This window comes from Stegodyphus dumicola, chromosome X1 (genome assembly GCF_044657685.1).
Source record: "Stegodyphus dumicola isolate Sdum_Otavi_A_Nest chromosome X1, ASM4465768v1".
NCBI lineage: Eukaryota > Metazoa > Arthropoda > Arachnida > Araneae > Eresidae > Stegodyphus > Stegodyphus dumicola.
The window spans coordinates 82,219,391-82,243,131 of record NC_140780.1 but is presented as its reverse complement, the minus strand read 5'-3'; the positions used below and the strand labels follow the sequence as shown (position 1 = coordinate 82,243,131).

The 23,741-nt window shown below is 32.1% G+C and overlaps 1 protein-coding gene across 5 annotated transcripts in view; it reads right to left on the bottom strand.

Moving 5' to 3' along the window:
- Ufd4 (ubiquitin fusion-degradation 4-like) overlaps positions 1 to 23,741 on the bottom strand; it is a 405,607-nt gene that overhangs the window by 154,549 nt on the left and 227,317 nt on the right. For all 5 annotated transcript variants that reach the window (XM_085808305.1, XM_085808308.1, XM_085808306.1 and 2 more), the window contains exons 21-23: positions 17,905 to 18,048; positions 13,366 to 13,446; positions 11,553 to 11,815 (exon numbers count right to left, since the gene is read on the bottom strand). In XM_085808305.1, coding sequence (XP_085664431.1) covers positions 11,553 to 11,815; positions 13,366 to 13,446; positions 17,905 to 18,048 — 488 coding nt within the window. The remainder of the gene's footprint in view (positions 1 to 11,552; positions 11,816 to 13,365; positions 13,447 to 17,904; positions 18,049 to 23,741) is intronic.

Here is a 23,741-nt window from a genome sequence, read left to right as displayed (position 1 = left end):
TCTATACAGACTAATCTTAAAATCGCCAAAATGTTGATAAGTTGATAAATTTAGAACCGTATAATAAAAGAATTCATATCTCCAAAAGCGAAAAGTTGTTTAAAAGCTCTTTATTAGAAAAAATTAATTTAAAAATGCTTATGTTTCACTTCTTAATTACAAACTTGAGTATCCCATCATTTATATTAGAAATAGAAACAAATTATAACCCATGAACCAATTCAAAAGATAACCACATATGTCAGTGAATCGCAAAAATATTCCTCCAAAATGTTAATTCACATTCAAAATGGCAGTCATAAAAACAAACAGAAATTTCAGGTGATTAAAATTAAGGACCTTCTGCCGAGTATGGCCAAAATTAAGGACAAAAATCGTTTCTAAAAAATCTAAAGACTTAAAAACCGTAGAAACCCTGTTTGTTGCTATATTTAATTTCACATCAAATGTATTGTCGAAAACAAGCAGTGTAATTAATACCATAATGGTATTAACTGTTAAAGCAAAAATTTCCTGAAGAATATTCAACAGACAACACCTTCGGTGAGTTCATGGTTTCCACTCAAACAGGAGAATGAAATTCCCCGACTTTTCCAGTTTTTCCAAGTGTATTTTAAGAAAATTCGTGTTCACTGTGCTGAGAGGTAAATTAATTACGGAACAACCTGATAACAAAAATTTGCCAATTAGATAGAAATAGAAATTACTTATGATTACGTATGATTATACATATATAATCTTAAAGCATTATGAATATAACTATAATAGGCGTTGTTTTCTGCACCAAAGATTGAGATTAGAATCTGCTGAATCTGGATTAGGTTCCCCTCCTCCAGAAATTTTGCAGCTACACAAAAGAAAAAAATCTATTGAATGATATTTTTTAAATAAATTCAGGTATTTTATATTTATTTAGCAGCATACATAATAAAAAAAATATGCGCATTAAATTTCATGATAGTATGCCATTACTGATAGAATTAGTTTCAGAATCACGCTAGAGAAAATTGCCTCAATTTGGAAACATTATTGATTAATAATAAACAAATTTAGAGGGGAAAAAGCAACATTAAAATAAAGTTAATTACTTAAAAACTGAATTATAAAATCAATTTGTTGGCGAATACAGTTATATTAAATGGTTAGCCTAGGTGACTGATTACTATTTATTTTTATTTCACTGCAAAATGACAAATCAGTCATTTATTAAAAGGAAAAAAAAAAAAGAAAAAAAAGAAAAATTTAAAAGATTTTGCAATAAAATCCTAGTATACGCTACGGCCTTGGATTGATTTTGAAAATTATCGCCAACACCAAAACGACCCGTTTATGGTTCCTTATAATGGTGCCAAATCCCATGTATGAGTATTAACCTTCTAAAACCCAGCTTAAATTCTCATAATATAACCTTTAGGATGGCACAATCCAAAAAACTGTTTCCCCCTCCTTTACTGTTCCCTAACGAGAAAAGTCATTAGAGTGGTCATTTGTCCCCTCCATAGATGCAGTAAAATTTACATGTTTGTCGCACGCTGGACAATAGTCTGGAATAGGTTACTATATTTGCGAGTTTTTCGAGGTTTATTTTGATTTAATTTAAACTAAACTGCATTTATTTATTAAGAGCAAAATGTATACAATGTTTATATAACATTTACTAATTTTGATCAATCTCGGTAATAATTTGTGAATTTTATGTGAATTCTTTGTTTTTACTAGAAATTAGGAAAAGAGAACAGAACATGACAAAATATAAAAAATACGAACTAGCTTTGTATGCCTGCAAGCCAGAATGCAATAAATGATCATTTATTTTCATTAATAAAATAACAGTCAATGAATAATTTAATGAAATAATAATAATGAAATCATTAATAATATTCATTTCTGTTAGATGTTTAGAATATGATTCATAACTATTAGATTTTGAGATGAACTTATACCAATAATAAAGCTTAAAAAATTTTTTTTCATAATTACTTTATTGTAATATAAAAAAAAATCAGAGATATATTATTGTGTTTGATTATATAATTTTAACAAATATTACTTTGGACTATCGGGTAAAGGAGGTATATCTGTAGAAAGAATTTTCTTTATAAAACTGGATTTTGTTTACATTAGCAGTTAAAAAATTCTCCGAATACACATGTATGCAGTCCATTTTATAGCTGCAATGTGAAATGAAGTCTGATGAGATAATTTCTTAAATCTTTGCATTTTCGTGATATTCGCAGAAAGAGAGAGAGAAAGCACTTTTAGGCTTCTTTTTAATATTTGTTGAGAAGAATTTTAATGTACGATTTAAAATTTTAGAAAATATAAATTTATCAAAAATATTTTTCAGAACAGTTTTAAATGTATATAAAGAATTATACATCAATTTTCTTTCGTAGGCGGATTTCGTTCAAAACCATTGTTATATCCAAAGCTTGATTTTAAATGAAATGGATATACATATACATAATAAATTAATAAATACAAAATAAATAAACATAATAAATTTTCTAATTTATTTTAAAAACCTTAATCTTTCATACTTTCAAAAGAATAAGGGCATACAGGGTATTGACATTTACAGTGTAGGAAATATGTTTTTCTTATTTCTTTCAGTGATCAAAACAATTACCCAGGAATATTTTCAAAGCAAAATTAAGAAAATTGTTTCCGACAAACTTTTCGTAAAGTATCCTCTTATGTGTCTTTTTGTTAAAATGCGAAATCTTTCCTTTGGCAGAATAAAGAATCAGAATGATGAACAGAGCGAAATAAATGCATGACAAATAATTCCATAGTGCTGCAATTCCATGTAAAATCATAAAATAAAACACTGAAAAATCCATATAAAACTGCAATATGAAACATTGGAGAAAACTGCAATATAGTTTATTCACAATCACCTAAAACTTCTAATTTATGTATTGCCGAATGATAAACATAGGTTAGAAAATTAAATCGGTTATTTCAATCATTTTTCTTGGTCTACTTTTTACGGGCCCACCAGCGGAGAGCTTAGTGGCTGAACACTGGGAGTTTTCTCGGGTTCGAATCACAGCAAGAATCACTGGCTTCATGGACGCTTTCATGGTTTTTGTTGTAGTAACATCGGTATAAGCCGGCTTTACTGAGCAAGTCCTTGATGAAGACATCCCTCCCCTTATAAAGATAGCTGTCGAGTGCTTCGGTGTAATTCAGTGAACGAACCAACTAAGTACAATCGAATCCCAGAGAACAGGTTGGTTACATGTGGATTTTCCCATTTTATTTACTTAAGAATGAATGAAAATCACAAAAGGATAAATGAGAAAAAGTTGCATGCATAATAGTAGAAGTTCGAACGGAGTTTACATTACTAAACAATTTTATGACCTCGGCAACAAGAAGGGCCAAAGTAACATCTTATTATATTTAAGCCTCAAGAGTAAAGCAGACCCTAAAAAAGCAGTTTTGCCTACTTTTTTTTTAAAGGAGCTTTAGAAACATTAAATCTCAAACAGAGTGCAAGATCACTGCAATTTGAAACATAATATAAAAATATATGCATCTTTAGCGAATGTTATTAGCCAAGTGAAAAACCTTTTTATTTATTTTATGGAGTTTATTATAACAAAGAAATGCTTATTGATTACTCGAGGTTGGCAAAGCAAGCTAAGATTAATTTTTAGAGTCATTGGGTTATTTTGATGCTGGAGACGTGAAAAAATGAGCAATGCCCTCCTCGAGACTCGAACCCGGACCTTTCGAAATATGCACCGAATGTGATAACCATTACACCACGAAGGCATGCTGGAAGGAGGGAGAAAATACCTTATATACTCGACCTTTTAAAGGGCGACAGGGGATTAGGAGACCAAATAGCTAAATCGCGGTGGTGAGGAATCATCATCCATCACCTTTTAGTTTGTGCACCACTATAAAGTCATTAGGTTATTTTTTGAAGCAAACGACATGAAAAAATGTGCAATGCCTTCGTCCGGACAGGAATCTGGATCTCTCGAAATACTCGCCGAGTCTGCTAACTGTTACACCACGAAGGCATGCAGAAAGGAGGAATAAAATATCTTATAAATTGCCTCAAAATATGAATGCCTTCGTGGAGGAATCCACCAGATGAAAGAGCAGTAAAATCACTAAACACTGGTAGTTCGACCTGGATTAAAATCCAGACGAATGAGAGATTTCGTGGCTTTCTTAATGTATAATTTGAATGCGAGAGAGTTTCCCTTAGAAAGTCTTCCACGATAACATCTCTACCCATAGACAGATAGCCCTCGAGTTCACATTACACATGGGGGAAATCCTATGGAGCCTGTTTATTCGCTTGTATTGAACCTATATTGAACTATCTGTTACCAAACGAAATTGTCCATAGTTTTATCTACATAACAAGTGAGTGTAGCGATGTAACTAAATCTCATATTTACTGGAATAAAGGAAGAGGCTTAAACATCAGACGGGTTATTTAATTAAGTATAATAGTACTATTTACTGAAAAGTGATGTTTTGTGAAAGACTGACAGAACTGGCTCACGTTCACGTTTTTAATGGGAAAACTACGAAAAGTATCATACAGACAGCTCATTCACCGGTATCTAAACCGAGTTGTTTTCACACGAAAAATTCAGAGTTATACATTCAATGTTACGTTCGTTGTGATCACCTGAGTGTAGTTTCTTTTTTTCTTTTTTTTCAATTTTCAGCCCTAATAAAAAGGCCTTTAATAGAGACATGCTCTATTAAATTCTGATTTTGTTCTTTGATGCAAGATTAGTAATTTTTTGTTTTGTTTTTGCTATTATAGGAAGGTGCTTTCATTTAATTAACTATTGTTTTCTTTTTTTTTTTAAGTTAACTGTTTTTCTGAAATGATGTGTGATAAGCTTCAAAACAGTTTATGCAGAGAGCTACATCTCATGCTTTACATATGACAGTTGATCTCCGCTGTAAACCTTTTGCAGAACAAACTGCATATCTTCGTCTTTTCTTTGTATCAAAAGGGAAATGGGAACATAGATACTTGCATCATTTTTTTCAACTTGATGGAGAGAGCGTATGAGCTTGAAGATCAGAATAATGAATCAGCTCTCTAATCAAATTCATGCGAAAAACTTTGTGATTCTTTTGGATATTGCTTATTTTGCTTAGAATGTACGCGTTTAGCACTGTTAGGTCAAGTAGATGAAAAAATAGTTTTTTCGTCCACTTCAAAGTTCTTCTGCCAAAAGTATAACTACTGGCCATGCAATCACTTAAATCAACCTAGCCCATATTTTTGTTGTAACATGTTATGATCTCGGCCTTTGTCTGCTCATTGGCTATAACCATTGGATTGTGCATATTTGACAGCTTGAAAATGTTACGCTTATCTTTCCAGCATAGAGCTGTCATCCCATCTGTGAAATGCACAGTTGTTTTTCCTCTATTCAATTTTCATTTGCTTGCATCTTTTGGGAAATGCTTCCTATTCGGACGAATAGTTCCACATGAATTTATTTTATTTTCATTTAATAAATAAACGAAAAGTTCTTGCGAGGAAAAGAAATTGTTCATAAATAATTTATGGCCTTTGTCTCTAATACAGGGTTGCCACTCAAACAGGAGAATGAAATTCCCTGACTTTTCCAGGTGCGTTTCAAGAAAATTCCAGTCTATCCGCGTAATGTACGTTGGCTACGCTAAGAGGTAAATTATGGTATTACTTGTATTGTGTAGAAAATTCACTTAATTATTCAATAAATCCCAGAGGACATTTATTCTTAATTATTCTTGGTATACTTTGTTTGATAATTTTGTTTACTTTTCCACTTAAGAAACTTAATAAAATTTAAGATATATACATTGGATAACAAATGTATGTTTTATTTAATTATTACTCATGATCATCACCAGTTCAATACGAGGCTAATCCGGTCCTTATAAATCACAACGCAATGCTAAATAGTTAGGTTAGATTTTAGGTAAATTTAATTTGTGTGAGGTATGTTCTTAAAAAGCACCTTAACACTTGAAAACACAAATATAATTATAATAGTTGTTGTTTTCTCCACTGAAGATTGAGATTAGAATCTTCCCAATCTGGAATAAAATAAGGCTTTTTTTGCAAACATTCTGCAGCTAAACGAAACAAAGAAATCTATTTTAATAAATTGAGGTATTTTATATTTAGTTCGCAGCATACATAAAAAAAAATATGTGCATTAAATTTTGTGATGGTATGTCATCATACTGCTAGAATTAATTTCAAGATTATGCCAGAGAAAATTTCCTGAAATTTAAAAATATTATTTACTAATAATTAATAAATTTAGAGGGAAGAAGCATCATTAAATTATACGAATAACAAAAATAAAGATAATTACTTAAAAATTGAATTAGAATAATCAACGATATTTTAGCGAATATAGTTATATTACATGGTTAGCCTAGATGACAGATTACTATTTTTTATTTTACTGCAAAATGGCAAGGTATTTATTAAAAAGAAAAGTTTAAAAAGATTTTGCAGTAAAATTCTAGTATACGGTAAGGCTTTGGCACGATTTTGAAAATTGTCGCCAAGACCAAAATGACCCGTTTACTGCGCATCATCATGTCGCCAAATCCATACATGGAGATTATTTTAACCAAAAAACGTCTATGCAAAGAATCTAATTCTTTGGTCTATGTAAAGAAGAAAATTTTCCATACAAGTAAACGCCGCTAGAATGCGGAGGGAAAATTTGCCAAGGGATTTGGCGACGGAACCTGGCGGCCAGAATTTCCCTCTCTGCAATGTGTACCGGAAATTGAGAAACGTGTTAAGAAGAAACGTTCTTTGACAAAAAGAAAGCTACGAAAATCCGTTTTTAAATTATTGCGAAAAATCCAAGAAGAAACGTTTCATCATAGGACATTTCTTCTTGGATTTTTCGCAATAATTTTAAAAACGGATTTTCGTAGTTCCCCCCCTCCTGAAAATTACTAACCTATGAATTAATTTACTTATTATTATGTACTACGGCAAAAAATATTTTCTTGTGCCGTGCGCTACAATATAGCAAGTGGTAAAGTGTCTCGCTCCGCATCTGCGAGTGCAATCCAGAGCTGTAACTCGAGAAATAAACAATCTCGTTGTTAGGCGACGTGTGCAGAATGTTATTTTCATTTTTGCGATAAATGCTTATCGACGTGGTGTTCACGTCGCTCGCAGTTTGAGACAAAAACATCTCGACACACGTCTTTTTAGCGCAAGTGGTTAAAGAAATTTTAAAGGATATTCATTTAATGAACTCTTGATAACGTGACCTTCGAACCTCGACACCGGTTTCCAGCTTTGGCGGCAGATATATCACGCATGCACAGCTGTTTCCCTCTATGATGGAACGGAGCCACGTCTGTTGCAGAGAGGTTTTCCTTCTTTACAATACATATTCTTTGATTCTAACCTCCATGGTACCGTATACTAAGATTAAACCCATTTTGTTTTATACGAGAACAGGTACTTTCTTCAGTTCATGCACTGCACATGCGATTCTCAAGAATACTGGAAACCAAAAGTTGCGGGAAACTTGCTTTGCCTTTCTAAAAGGCAATCAAATTGGAGCTGTGAAAATTGCCTCTATGCCAGCAGACACTCACGTGATAGGCAATTCGCCAAAAAAGTTATCTCTTCCGACGTCTGCGCAAAAATCGCTTTTTTTGGCGGGATCATTGTATGAACTTCCCTGACTTTTCCAGACTTTGACAAAAATACTTAAATTCCCTGACTTTTCCCTGAATTTTTTGGTCAATTTTCGAATTCCCTGACTTTTCCCGGTTCTCCAGGTAGCGTGGCAACCCTGCTAATACTGCCATTCATTTCTTTAACAACATTATAAGATGCTGAGAAGGTGGGATCCTTAGATTTATCTTTCCCAAGGTAAACTTCCATATCGTAGGTGTACCCTTCCTTATTAGCAATCTTGTATAATTTTATACCCCACTGCTTGCGTTTTTTTGGGGATATACTATCTAAATATTACTCGCCCTTTAAATTTGACAATAATTTCGTCTATCGCGAGCTCTTCTGCAGGGATGTAAACCTGCTTATAAGCTGTTTTTAAATGATCAAAAACTTTTCGAATTTTCCACAGTCTGTCATAATTCATAATTTTATTGGGTTTTTCTTTATCGGTTTTTTTCAAAATGCAAAAATTTTAAAATCATTAAAAATCTGTCTCTTGACATTACCTTACGAAAAATTGGTGTGTCAATTAAATCATCCGTGGACCAATAATCTCAAATGCTGTCCTTCTCAACATGTCCCATGAGTAAGACTAATCCAAAAAATTTCTGAAGCTCATCAGATGTAATTGGTGTCCAGTCGGATTCATGCTTTCTTTTTCCGTTTATATCTGGCCGCAACAAGATTTGAGAAGCATATCGATTAGTTTCTATGGTTAACATTTTAAACACTTCATCTGAAAAGTATAACTTAAAAAATCAACAGCAAGATGAATTTCCAAAAATTCAGTTTTTATGCCAGGTTTACCAGTAAAGGTCAATGTGTTAGCTTTGTCATGCTCACTTGGCTGTCTCCATTCAAATAAATTATCGGCATTGCTTTTGAAATTATTGGCAACTTTATCTTCATTAAAAGATTGATTAAAACATATTTCTTCTGTATCTGAACAGTCCGAATCTGTATCCACAAAAGTTTCCTCTTCTAAATCTCTTAGCAACTTATTAATTTTGTCCTGACTGAGACCTTTGAAACGAGGTGCCATTATAAGAAGTGAATAAGAGCGCAAGTTACACAGAAATCACGAGAAAAAGCTCTAATGATTGAAAGAGAGATAGCATCTTTTCTATTCTCAAGCACATTGGCACAAGACGAAACCTACAGTCTTCGCCAAAACCTAGCCAAAGACATAAGAAGTGGGAAACATTACATAGCCAGAGGCTGCTCTGAAGAGAAAACTAGACCACCCAGAGAATCTAAAGATAGGAAATTACTCTAAAGGGGGAACGTAAAGCTTGGTACAGCAGTTGTACCATAGCCGGCTTAAGAGCAAGTAAATTTTGCGGGACTACAGTTGTACTGCTGGCTTAAGAAAGTTAAACTGATTTTGTTTTATATGAGAATCGGAAGGCATTTCCTTTAGTTCAACATACACTGCACATAAGCATGCGAGCCTCTCGATTCTTGAGGTTACTGGAACCTCGCTTTGCCTTTCTAAAAGACAATCAGATAGGAACTGCAAAAATTGGCTTTAGGCCAGCTGCTTGAATGACACTTACACAAAACAATTCGCAAGAAAGTGATTGCTTCTAACGTTGCCGCAAAACTCGCTTTTTGGAGGATCGACGTATGAAATTTCCCAACTTTTCCAGATTTTGACTAAAATATTTAAATTCCCTGAATTTTTATGTCAATTTTTAAATTTCCTGATGTTTCCCAGTTTTCCCAGTAGCATATCAACCCTGCAAATTCCATCTACATGAGGTTAAGTGAAAATACACAATATATTCACGTGCTGAGAAACTGGAAAGAAAGAAAACCACCTGAACATCCTTCCTGAGTACTGTACTATGAAGCCAATAATCAGAAAATGTAAATGAGTGGAAAGCTGGAATGGATAAGCGACTGAATCTTGATACGATAATGAGATGATCCTAAAGGTTGTTGTATGCTGGAAAAAAATTAATATTCTAAAAACATTTCCTCAAACACAGGGTAAACCTTTATAAATTTCAAACTATATAAATGTGAAAATTTAGGCTTCGAAAAATAAAAATGACAAACTCACACAAAAACTAAATTAAGACCAGAAAAAGGGGGATAACAATAAGCACCAAACAGCACATTAAAAAAAAAAAAAAAAAAAACTGAATTCTCCTTTAGTTTATTTTGTGGAAATACAACTCTACAAAACACACATATATAAACATCATACATAAATTCCTCCAATTTTACAGCCTTATAACTTTACTCTGCTTAAGAAAAACTGTACTAATTAAATTTAACTTTTCTCTTTTATTATTATTATCATTGTATTTTGAGAAAATTTTTGACAGAGTCAGATTATTAATATTTCTGTGAATATTTTATAATTTCATGGACTTTCATTTTTCCTCTTCTAAGAAAAATATTACAAATCAGACTTTTTATTTTGCATGTATGTATGTATATATGTATGTATGCATGCAGCCTTCACTACTTCAGAAAAACACTATATTCTACTTTTGATTGATTATTCCACTGGCAAATTACTATGAAATGTCTGAAAAATTCAAACCTTTCTGCATCTTAAAAAGTAACACACTGAGATTTTGCTAATACAATTAAAAAAATTTATACAAAATATATTAGTTATAAATTTTTCAATTTTCTACTCAACCCAGCTCTCCTCCTTTATCAGATCCACAAAATAATTATTGGTTTGTTTTGTCCATTGTAAACGAAATTTTGTCAATGACAACATATTTAAAAAACAAATATGGTTCTTAACTATTTAAAAACAGGATTTCCACACATGCCGATCATTCCTCCCCTCAAAAAATCCATACTTATTTCATCTCAGCAAGTTAACTGAGTTAAAATAATCGGTCAAATAACAATGATTGGAGCAGAAAATAACAACTATCGTTTAACGTTCGTCCACTTCTCAGTTGCTTCCTAATCTCTGTTGTTCTCTCTCTGCAATCCACAATGGATAATGCTGTATAATGGTCTTACCTCTAATCTAATAAATGCTCTAATATGCTCATTCTCTAATCACAAAATCTTTCTCCAGCATTTCATGTCAAGACTATCCCGGATAATCCTATTTTACAGCATTTGAGGAGAAAAACTTCAAACACCATATCTCATTTGCATTTTTTTAGTTATTTCCATTCTTTACCAGTTACTCAGCAGTTTCTGTCTCGTTACCTTATTAGATGATTTCCATCTTCAAACAGCTGATTATGCCTTGCATTTGAAGAAAGCATCCTAACACTTACTTACACATCGAACTCTCTCCCAAAAATATTTAATTTAAATGCTTGAACATTTCCAATATCTGACTAATTTCTTCAATAAATGAATTTTCCTAATGGACAGGTATTTGGTCATCTCTATCCACATTAACCAAATATTGCAACTGGTTGGTATTTCATCCAGCATATATTAATTTTTGCACCAATACAATAACAAATTCCTTCACACTTCATTCATGCTTTTGACCTTACCACATACCTCAGCACTGCAATATAACAAATAGACAAATTTTATAACCATAAATATCATAAATGTCAATGAGCTTTTTAATGATTTTACCTTAATTTGAAACAGTTCTTGAAAATTTGATCCTGACAAATACCTGCTTACATTAATCACTCATTTTAATAATTAGTAGAAAGCAGATACATGTAAAATGTGCACTAATCACAAAAATGCCTGCAGAATTTTCGCAAAGAAGATTATCATGTTACTTAATATTTACTGAATAAAATTTAATGATGAATTAAAAGTCAATAATGCAAGTGAAAAATAACAGCGACATGCTTATATATTCAGTAATTAAAATATATAATTCAGTGTTAGACTATACCTAAATCATCACAGACTCCTGTTACAATTCCATATATTTCAAATCCAGAAAGTGATAAATAATGAGTTTGACCACTGGCATTCTTTCCAGTTTGCTGGAGTCTAACATGTCGCCAGCCTTGCTGTTCTTCAGCAGGAGGATCTAATGGCCAAGAAGCTGTTGAGCCAGGTTCATTCAAAGCACAATCATCCACATGAGTGAACAAAGTCAACCAGTTTGAACCATCCTTAGAGACTTGAAACAACCAATTACGTAAGGCAGATCTAAAGGAAAGATTTTGATTTTCATGAAAATTCTATATATACAAAATGATGTATACTTGTTTCACTGCAGCTCCAGCTTTTAATTACAGTCTTTTTTAAATTAATAAATGCATTTTTAAAGCAATTTAATATTAATTACCTTCTTAACGACATTTAAAAAAATTTTTATTTCTTTAAATGTTTCAATTTAAATATATATTAAATTTTTTAATTAACAAATTTTTAAAAATTGTTGACAGAAAATGATAAACTATTCAAATCTAAAAAAAAAGTTTTTTTTACTTTTGTATCACATTAACATACATGTAATATCAAGCAAATTTCTAAAGGCTTTTCACATTTCGCTGTATTCCAAGAACTCTTTTAAAAAATTAAACTGCTATGTCTTTTAAAACATGATAATTCTTTTTAAAATCAGCCCATGGTTTAAGAAATTAATGTATATTAGGTCACATGCAAAAAATATGATCAAAATATAAACGTGTTAACAAGAATGTAAACAAAACAGTAATACCAGCTATATTTACCAAAGAGAATCGAGGCGCTGGTTTAAAATTAAAAAATAAGGTTAACACTTTCAGTTAACAGGGTGCCAAATGGCAAATGAGCTCCAAAGTGCTGAATGTTAGAGCCCATTTTGTAATGGAACCAGAAAAACTATGGAATTTTTTATGTATACAGTGCTAGGTTGTACATACCAAAGTTGTACAATTTTGACTTTTTTTTTCCCCCTGTTAAAAGAGCCCACAAAAATTTTGCATTGCACGCAATAAAAATTATATAGAACATAAGGTATCTATATTACTGTTATTATATGTTATTTTTCTTTCCTTGCATGAAACCTTTAGTTTTGAAGCTTAAAGGTTATGCTTAAGGGAGAAAAGCACTTACATGCTGCATAAGGGTTGTCACCATCTAGTTAGATTTTTGCACCATTTATATTTCCTGCTAAGTGGCACCCCATTAAAAGAAAAGTACCAAAATAAATAATTTTTGCCAGTATACTAATTGCAAATTCTGTTGTGGCAAAATTTAATTTCAGATTAAAAAAATAGATATGTTTTTTATTTCAAATTTCTGTTTTTACAGGCAAAACTTTCAAGGTAGGTGATACATTATTTTGAAGCTTGGGGAATCAACAAAATAGTGCTACACTTCCAAATGTCACTATATTTTTAGCTGCCTGTACTCTATAAGTTATTATAATCATTATCAATGATTTTGAATTTTTGGAAGCAATAATCACCCACATTCTTTTTTTCAGGAAAACTTAATATTCTCAGCTGAAAGGGCCTTCAATAGCTAAAAAACGTTGTTATGTCAGAATAGAGAAACAATGTGCAATACGTAAGAGACAGTGAAATGCATTGGTTTAAAAAACTTTCGATCAATTTTTTAAATTCATTTAAATCATATTTGTTTGCATTCTTTCATTATTATTCATTTTTAATGCAATTCAAGAGACACAATAATCATTACAACACTTTTATAACAACAAATTATATTATATTTTAAAATTTAATAATAAGTTGATATAATGGTATTCTTACCTGCCATAACCCCTAGCATGCCTCAAAGTATAACGATTTGGTATTAGCCACAAACCAAGATCAATTGCAAACCATGCACGTCTTAAAAAGAAAAGAAAAGAAAAAAAAAAAAAAAAAGGGGGTATATATGCATATATATATTTACTCACAAACAGCCTTTTAATCACATATTTACATAATTATCAACGTATAATAAAACTTTAACACTACATCTAATTATTGAATTTCCAAATTTCTGCTTATATATGAATATTCCCCTGTTCAATGATGCAATGAACACTTTTGAATATGTGCAGTAATTTAGGAAAACAGGAAACCAGGAATATAGTCTAGAAATATTGAAAATAGAACCATTTATCTTAGACATATACAGCTTAAAATTCTATTTTCACAACCATTTATCTTAGACATATAAAGCTTAAAATTCTATGTCCATATGTCCAATGCAGAATGACGTAATATCTGGACATACAGAAAAATTTTAAAGAACTTTTTCCCTCCTTACAAAATTTAGGAATGGGAACATAATATTGAACAAAAAGATGTGCCATAAATGAGATTTTTCTCCTGACTAATTCAGATTTCTGCTTGTCACTTTCTAACACAAACATAATCAGAAAAATAACAAATACAGTCAAAAGCCATTAATTTGGACACCCATAATCCGGACCTCACAGCTACAAACTTTCTGCGCATGCGTCACATAGACGACCTTTACGGCTGCACATATGCGTGTGCGTATAATGTATAATGGACGGTATAAGCTAAAATTATCTAATTATCTATTTCAGTTAATGTTGCAGATTGTGTTGTTCCTTAATCTTCGAATTGGATCTGGCTTATTATTTTTTGCAGACTGTTACAGCAATTTTATAAAAGTAAGCTTGAACTTTTGATTATGTCAAACAGAATTTCCGATATATATTTACTAATATGTAAAGGATCTACAAAGCGAAAGTATGTTTCGAAGTCCATTAAACAAAAAGTGGAATTACTGCAAAAAACTGGATAAAGGCATATCCTTTGTTTCTCTAACCATTCCGAAATCTGTTTATCAATTTCACGCTGCTCTGCAGCTAGGGGGGGGGATGCCGCGGCGCGCAATGAATTGGAAGTTGATCTGTCAGTATTATTCTTATTTTCAGGGCAGATATTTTTATTTTATTTGGCTTATAATTCCTTACTAAATGTAGTATTTCATCTCGAAGTACTCCATCTTTGATATGATTTAAATCAAACTCCTTGTCGTTATAATACGCTTCCGATAGTGAAGAAAGTGACACAGTGGTTATTGAAAATGAAAAAATTTCGATTGACAAATTAGTCGTATTCTCAACACAACAATTATAGGACTTGAACAGCGAAACTTTGTAACTGAACAAGAAATTACGTCTGTTTATAGAATTAAAGAGAAAGTATCACATAAAATGAAGCAACTTAAACAACTTGCATTGAAAGAAATGTTTAATAAAGTAAACAAATAAATACTAAGCTTTTTTTTTTTTTTTTTTTTGTAAATTTTGATACCCTTTAGATCGTAATTGTTCTTTATTTCATAAATTACGGTTTCATATTTTTAATTTTAGAATTTCTGCATGCCATCTTACGAGATTTAAACTGATGATCTATAATCCGGAAAAATCGATAATCCGGAGTCGCCGAAGTCCCGACGAGTCGGGATTAATGACTTTTGACTGTATATATTAAAATAAAATATAATAGCTACATTATCTTAAATGTGGCTAACAATCAATTTACACAGTGGCTAATAATAAATCGCTATTGCATTTTGTTTGGTAAACTAATATAGCTCATATTATAGTTTATAGGGAGATAATAAGCAATCAAGAGAAAAATAAATATGAATAACATAATAGTGTTGCTGTTTATAACTTATAATTTAAAATAATATAGCTTTATTCAGGGTTGCCACTCAAACAGGAGAATGAAATTCCCCGACTTTTCCAGGTGTGTTTCGAGAAAATTCCAGTCTATCCGCGTAATGTATGTTGGCTGTGCTAAGAGGAAAATTAATTATGGTATTACTTGTACTGTGTAGCAAATTCACTTAATTATTCGATAAATCCCAGAGGACATTTATTCTTAATTATTGTTGGTACACTTTGATAATTTTGTTTAATTTTTCCACTTAAGAAACTTAATAAAATTTAAGATATATACATTTGATAACAATTGTACGTTTTATTTAATTATTATTCATGATCATCACCAGTTCAACACGAGGCTAATAATCCGGTCCTTATAAATCACAACGCAATGGTAAATAGTTAGGTTAGATTTTTGGTAAATTTAATTTGTGTGAGGTGTCTTCTTAAAAGGCACCTTAACACTTGAAAACACAAATATAATTATAATAGGAATTGTTTTCTCCACTGAAGATTAAGATTAGAATCTGCCCAATCTGGAATAAAATAAGGCATTTTTTGAAGACATTCTGCAGCTAAACGAAAGAAAAATCTATTTAATGATATTTTTTTAATAAATTGAGGTATTTTATATTTATTTCGCAGCATACATAAGGAAAAAATATGTGCATTAAATTTCGTGATGTCATCATACTGCTAGAATTAATTTCAGGATTATGCCAGAGAAAATTTCCTGAAATTTGGAAATATTATTTACTAATAATTAATAAATTTAGAGGGAAGAAGCAACATTAAATTATATTAATAACATAAAAATAAAGATAATTACTTAAAAATTGAATTAGAATAATCAACGATGTTTTAGCGAATATAGTTATATTACATGGTTAGCCTAGATGACCGATTACTATTTTTTTTATTTTACTGCAAAATGACAAGGTATTTATTAAAAATAAAAGAAAAAAAGATTTTGCGGTAAAATCCTAGTATACGGTACGGCCTTCGCACGATTTTGAAAATTGTCGCCAAGAACAAAATGACCCGTTTACTGCTCATCATTATGTCGCCAAATCCCGCTGTACCATACATGGAGATTATTCTAACCAAAGAACGTCTATGTAAAGAAGAAAAGGTTCCATACATGTAAATGCTATTACGCCACTAGAAAGCGGAGGGAAAATTCGCCAAGGGATTTGGTGACGGAACCTGACGGCCAGAATTTCTTTCTCCGCGATGTGTACAGGAAATTGAGAAACATATGTTATGAAGAAACGTTCTTTGACAAAAAAGAAAACTACAAAAATTCGTTTTTAAATTATTGCGAAAAATCCAAGAAGAAACGTTTTATCAAAGAAGGTTTCTTCTTGAATTTTTCGCAATAATTTTAAAAACGCATTTTCGTAGTTTCCCCCCCTCAAAGTAACTAATCCATGAATTAATTTACTTGCATCAAAAATATTCTTTTTTTTCCTTCAAAGAAATTTTAAACAATATTCATTTTATGAACTCTTGATAACATGACCTTCAAACTTCGACACCGGTTTCAAGCTTTGGCGACAGATATATCGCGAATTCACAGCTGTTTCCCTCTATGATGGAACGGAGCCACGTCTGGTGCAGAGAGGTTTTCCTTCTTTACAATACATATTCTTTGATTCTAACCTCCATGGTATTGTACAATAAGATTAAACCCATTTTGTTTTATACGAGAATAGGTACTTTCTTTAGTTCATGCACTGCACATGCAATTCTCCCAATTCTCGAGGTTACTGGAAACCAAAAGTTGTGGGAAACTTGCTTTGCCTATCTAAAAGACAATCAAATTGGAGTTGCAAAAATTGGCTCTATGCCAGCTGCCCGAATGACACTCACGTGATACACAATTCGTCAAAAAACTTATTTCTTCCGACGTCGGAGCAAAACTCGCTTTTTTTGGCAGGGTTGTTGTATAAAATTCCCTGACGTTTCCAGATTTTGTCTAAAATACTTAAATTCCCTGACTTTTCCCTGAATTTTTTTGGTCAATTTTCGAATTCCCTGACTTTTACTGGCTTTCCCGGTTTTCCAGATAGCGTGGCAACCCTATTTATTGAGTAAACCTAAACTAGACTACATTAATATAACACCAAAATGTATTTAAAAATCTTAATTATAAAGCTTAAATGTATATTATAAGTAAATGTAATTTTAATGTATACTGTAAGTTTGCGTGAATTATACATCTGCAGAAATATTTGCTACTATTTTGAGAATGGCATCTTCTAAAGGTTTTTATTTAAATCATTATAACAATGAAATAATATGGATACTCTACAAATATTAAACACAAAGTTAAATGAACTAAGAAAGGCTAAATGATGTCAGACATATGCGTATAGCATCTAAAAACACATTAGCGCGCGGGTCCTTAACTCCTCCACACATGTACATAACCTTACAAAGTAATACAACTGGAAAGTAAAAACTGAAATAGTTTCATTTATAGCAATAATTTTTGTTAACAACTTTTATTTCCTCTAAAATATATTTAACACAAATAACAAATGAAAACTAGTATCTAAATTATAAATAAAGGGGGAAAATGAAGAAAGAATAAAAACATCCAACATATGAGAGGGATAGAAATAAAATCACTAGAAAAGCAAATATTTACTTGTCATCATTAGTGTGACAATTTAAAGCAGATGCTTCACGACTGAGAATATCTTCTAGTCTACCATAAGGAAGATTTCTGCCTTCAGATGCTGTAACCATTACTAGACCAACTTGTGCTGGATTGACCCATTCTGAAACAGTCCTAAAAGAATGTTGAATTATAAAATAAAATCTCTAATACATAATTTTTCGAATGACACTTTAACTAATCAACATATATATATTCTAACATAAATCACTGCAATCACAATTCATTTGCATCTGCAGGACAACAAAGCTAATAATCATAATTTCATCACATTCTAAAAATTAACCCTTTCAAGACAGGCATCGCATATATGCATTCTTTACGAACAACTCTCTCAGCCGGGTGCCACACCCATGCGCCGTTTGAGAACTAACACAAGGGACAGGTGATGCATATAGACATTTTAAGATGAAACATGTCTCAGACTACTAGACTGTCTTTGAAACATTATTTTTTAACTGAATATAGTTTTAGGATACTGACCTTTAATTTGATCGCATTCTGTGTAATGTTGCTGACAGCTGATGTAGAGGAGGACAGAAAGCATAATACAAACAGACCGAGCTCAGCTCCTTTGCATTTCTAATATCCCTTCAAATACTTTTTTTTTTTTTTTTTTTTTTTTTTTTTTTTTTTCCTACTATGTAGGGTATTTTAGGGTTACGTGGAGTTCTATTACAAACTGTATTTTTTATCATTTATCTTTCGCATAATTTCCTTTTTATTTCAGAAAGCCTTGACTTGGTTTATTTTGGCAAGAAAGCATTATTTATCAGAGGGAGGACATACTCGCATGATAAATAAGCCAATTAGTGACATCAGAAAATTTATTTGATCACTTTTTTTTTTTTTTTGAAAAAAATATACTTATCTAGAAATTGTAAGAAAAAAAATAGCTGCCAATATTCAAAAGATAAACAACTAAAATGCTGTAAAAAATAACAAGATTTGACAATACAGCACAATCTGGTGATTATTATTATTATTATTATTATTATTATTATTATTATTATTATTAGTTTAAAAAATTTGGTGACTAAAAATTTCCAGGTTTGAAAACCTGGAGTCAACAAGCTTACTGACTGAACAAAACATAAAATAATACAGGAAGAGTGAAAAATCCATACATACATGTTGTGGCTACTAATTACATTTAATCCTACTTTAATTCAGCTGAATGTCATTTTGAGCACAGTGGGCAAGCTAAATTTAAATTTATTAACACATTTCTTACATCTTGATAGAATATTATCACCACCTTCTTTAATCCCATAATACTTGGTTGAGGTTTTCTTCTCCCTCTTCTCTTTGATGAAACAACTGTGAATTCACTTTCAAATGTGTCATATCAGTTTAACATGCTCTTCAGTAAAATTTGTTAAAATTCAAATGTCTCCAGATATTTAATCTTCAGAGCTTGAAATAACATTCAGACCTTGTTGTGTGTATTTATATCAGCAAATAATGCTACAGCTCATATTAAAAATCTATTGAATAAGTAAGAATGTGATTTTTCACTTATAATAAAAGAGGAAGTTATTTGCTATCTGAAAAAAACAGAAGCATTTATATCCCCCCAAAAAAGATAGTTTACATTTAAGTGAATATACATATGGTAATATAATTAGTTTGGCTTATTTTAATTATGGCAAAGCACTCTAGAGCTATCTACCTAAGAGAAGGAATAAATTCATGGAGGATTTTTTAAGGGAAATTGGCTCGTATACATGTTACAAATGGGGAAAACCATGAAAATGCCCATGCAGCTAGCCCATTTGCCACAATTTGAACTCTGGAATGAACTACCTGTACTCAGCGACTTTAACTGCTCAGCCACTGGTGAAAGTAACATAAAAAAAGCATAAAGTATCTGATTACAATTAACTCAAAGAAGAGACTGCATGTTTTGCAAAGCAAATGTTGAAATTCCCTTGACCTAATGAGGTTATACAAAGAAATGAGTTCTTAATTTCTGTCAGGCATGATACAGAAATTTATTTAATGCATTTTATTTATTCAGAATGAAATTTTGCTCATAACACAATTTATAACAGAAATTAAATATAAAATTAACAAAGGCCTAAAATCATAAAATTAAAAATTTGGCAACTAAATAGGGATAATGAATCTGGGAGATTACAATAAAATAACAAATTAGTGTTTCAGTAATGTGACGACTTCATGGTTTAACAAGGCACCATTTAGCAAGACGAAACAAACATTTATTAAATATATGATTCAAAGCATAATATAATAGTGACTCACAGCAGTACGTCGCTCTTAGCGCATAGTACAATCTACTACCTTCCTCTTCCGAGGCTAACATGCAACTCTTAATAAATACATTAACCCTTCTCGGAGAAGAGCTACCTGCGCCAAGCACGCTCTGTTGATCGCCAAACAGTCACCATATATCACACCCCCGTCGTAAGATTGTTGTTGATATTATTTACAAATCAATCAGCAATCTGGAAACTAAAATCTAGCAACTGTTTGCGATCAACATGAAAAAGAAAAAAAACTACATATACTTTTATACATTCTATCCTAATTTTCAGATCTCAATCACTATAGACATTTGCAATATAATACCTACAATTGCACCTCAATTTACTACATAAACATATATAAACATAAATAACACATTTTTATATATAAACATAGATAACTCATTTTTAACTTCACTTGTTCCAAACCTTATTACTATTGTAGCAATTTATCAATTCTTAATTCAAAGAAACCAAGTTGATATTTTCTTTTATAAACATGTTAAAATATACCCTAGTATTATTCCAATAATGACAGTAAAATTATTAAGTTTCTTATATATATATAAAATTATATTCTTAACATTCTTTTTAATTAATGATGCTGCAGCATGATTTATGTCCTTGGGAGACAAATATCTAAATTTACCACTTACCTCGAATATTTGTTATCCAATAATTTCTCTATTTATTTCAAATTACATAAACATCTTATTTGCACAAAATTGTAAAATTATTATGAAAAGCAAAGAAAAACTATCTAATCATTAAGTATACAAAATGTTTGTGAAGATGAACAGTAAATTAATGTTCAAAGTTCACAGGTGGGAAGTCTGGATAATGCATCTGCGTTTGACAGTTTTTTTCCAGGGTAATGTTCTATTTTGAGATTATATTACTGCAAAGCTATGGCCTATTGTGAATCTGCAAAGCTATGCCCATTGTGATTCACAAGCTATGGCCCATTGTGAATCTGCAAAGCTATGGCCCATTGTGATTCACGATTTCTCCTGGACCAGTCCATCGTGCATAGAGTTTGTTATTTGAATCTGGTATGAGTAAATAAACTTGTTCTCAGATTTTGAAATTTTTTGGTATTGATTTCCGATTAAAGTACTCAGCATATTTTTGTTGTTTATCACTTGCAATTAAATTGGCTTGTTCGGCTGCTTGTTCTAACCTTATTTTTAAAAGCTGTAAGTAATCCACTGCCGATTCACTTAGATTAGATGGTATAGGTATTTATCCTGACCATGAAGACTTCAGTACTGCTAAAGGACCTCTTGGTTGTCTTCCATATATCAGCTGAAATGGTGAGACACCCGTGATGCAGTTTGTTACTTCTCTGTATGCAAAGAGCAGGTATGGGATGTGCTTATCCCAATTCGAAGGATCAGTCCTGATGACATGACGTAACATTTGCTTGAAGGACTTGTTCCATCTTTCTACTAATCCATTTGAAGCACTGTAAGCAGGTGTAGAGAACCTAGGGTGAGAAACTAGTCTTTTCTGGAATTCTTTAGTTAATTTTGAAACAAAGTTACTTCCGTTGTCACTAGCTATTGTATTAGAGATTCCTGCTCTCATGAAAATCTCCAAAAGCGCGTCGCAAGTGGCTTTTGCTGTCAAACTTCTCAGTGGAATGGCTTCTGGCCATCGGGAATGTTGATCTACCAGACATAACACATATTTATCTTTCCAGCAGAGGGAGGTTCAATAGGTCCAATAACGTCGATGTTAACTGTTTCGAAAGGTAATCCTGGCCTTCTGACCGTTGAGATGGGAATCTTGTCAGATCGCTTTTCTGGACTTTTCAACTGACAATCTTTGCACATTTTACAAAAGGTTTCGACATCTTGTGCTAATCCAGGCCAATAAAATGAATATCGTATTCGCTCCTTTGTTTTTCTTATTCCAAGACGTGCACCGAAAATGGAACTATGTGCTAATTCCAACACTTGTGCTCTTCTACTAAGCGGAAGCACTAACTGAAAAACAGTCTGTCCTAATATTTTTTCTTGGTGATGTAAAAGATGATCAATAAATAATTTCCTTTTTTCTTCTATTGCTAGCTTCCATGCTTCTCTCAGCGACGGACAGTTAGCTTGCTCTTCGCGAAGGCGTTCAGCAGACGATAAGTCTGTGTTTATGTAAACATTCGCCTTCTCCCCTTCCTCCTCTTCGTTTTTCTCCTCCATAAGCATTAGTTGGGGGGTCGACGCTGTCGTTTGACTGTGCAATGGCGAATAAAGTTCGAGCGTTTTCGCTTCCGTAATTATTTCTTTCTGCGTTTGGTTTTCCTGAATCTCGGTGTTCGCTTAATTCAATTTCGAACTTCGTCGAAAAATTTTCCTTTGGCCGTGAAATAAATATCACATTCTGTAGCTAATTTTTGAGGCTTCAGCCATTTATTTCCTTGGCGTATTGCGACGTGTGCAGCTGTTTCTTCATCTAAAGCTTGGAATAATTTATTTGAAATAATTAACTCCTTGAGTGTTTCGAAATCCTTTACTTCTCTTGACTTGCAGTAATAGTCCCATGTAGCTGTTAGTCTTGAAGCGAACTGGATATGCATTTCGCCGGAATAACGTTTAGTTCTTCTGAAGTTTTCTAAACAGGTTTGAGGAGTAGGTTGATATTCCTTCATAACAAGAGTTTTCACTTTTTCGTAATTTTGCAGATCTTCCTCCTTTATATAAACAAGAACATTTGAAGCTTTTTCTCCAATTAATTTCAATAATATTTCTGATTTGTATTCTTCGGGAACCTTCTTGTGCTTAAATGCTCTTTCGATAGAATCGAAAAATATATTCCATTCTTCTGCTTTCTTCGGTACTGGTATAGTCAGTGTTTCTACTCCTTTGATCAGCTTGTACAGGGAAATTTCAGTTTTTCGTTCTGTGTTTTGGATTAAAGGTGTTGGACTTCTACTTTCTTCATTTTGAGTTGCTCGAATCTTCGCTAATTCTATTTCGTGTTCTCTTTCTGTTCTTATTCTTTCTTCTTCCATTTGCATTCTTCCCATTTCTTCTTTTCTTTTTCTATTCTCCACTGTAGTAATCAGAATTTCTTTCACGAAATCAGCATCTTCAATGTATTCCTTGCTATTCTGGAGTTTGTGTTTCAGTTCTAATAGCTTCAAATCTGGGGATGCTTCTTCGCCAATTTCCAATAGAACTGTTACTAAATCCTCTTTCTTTGCGTTTTTGAACATTTTCTTCTATTCCCCTTTAGAATCAAGCTTTTCGAACACACGATTAAATAATTCTCACGTTTCTACTCCCTTTTGCAAATGCGCACTTCTTTCGTTAGTTAGGCTTAACTTTACGCCATTTCCGTTTTCAACGCTCTAAGCTTCTAACCTCTCTGGTTTTCTCGTAAGAGAGCGTGTTGTGATGACTTCATGGTTTAACAAGGCACCATTTAGCAAGACGAAACAAACATTTATTAAATATATGATTCAAAGCATAATATAATAGTGACTCACAGCAGTACGTCGCTTCTACCGCATAGTACAATCTACTACCTTCCTCTTCCGAG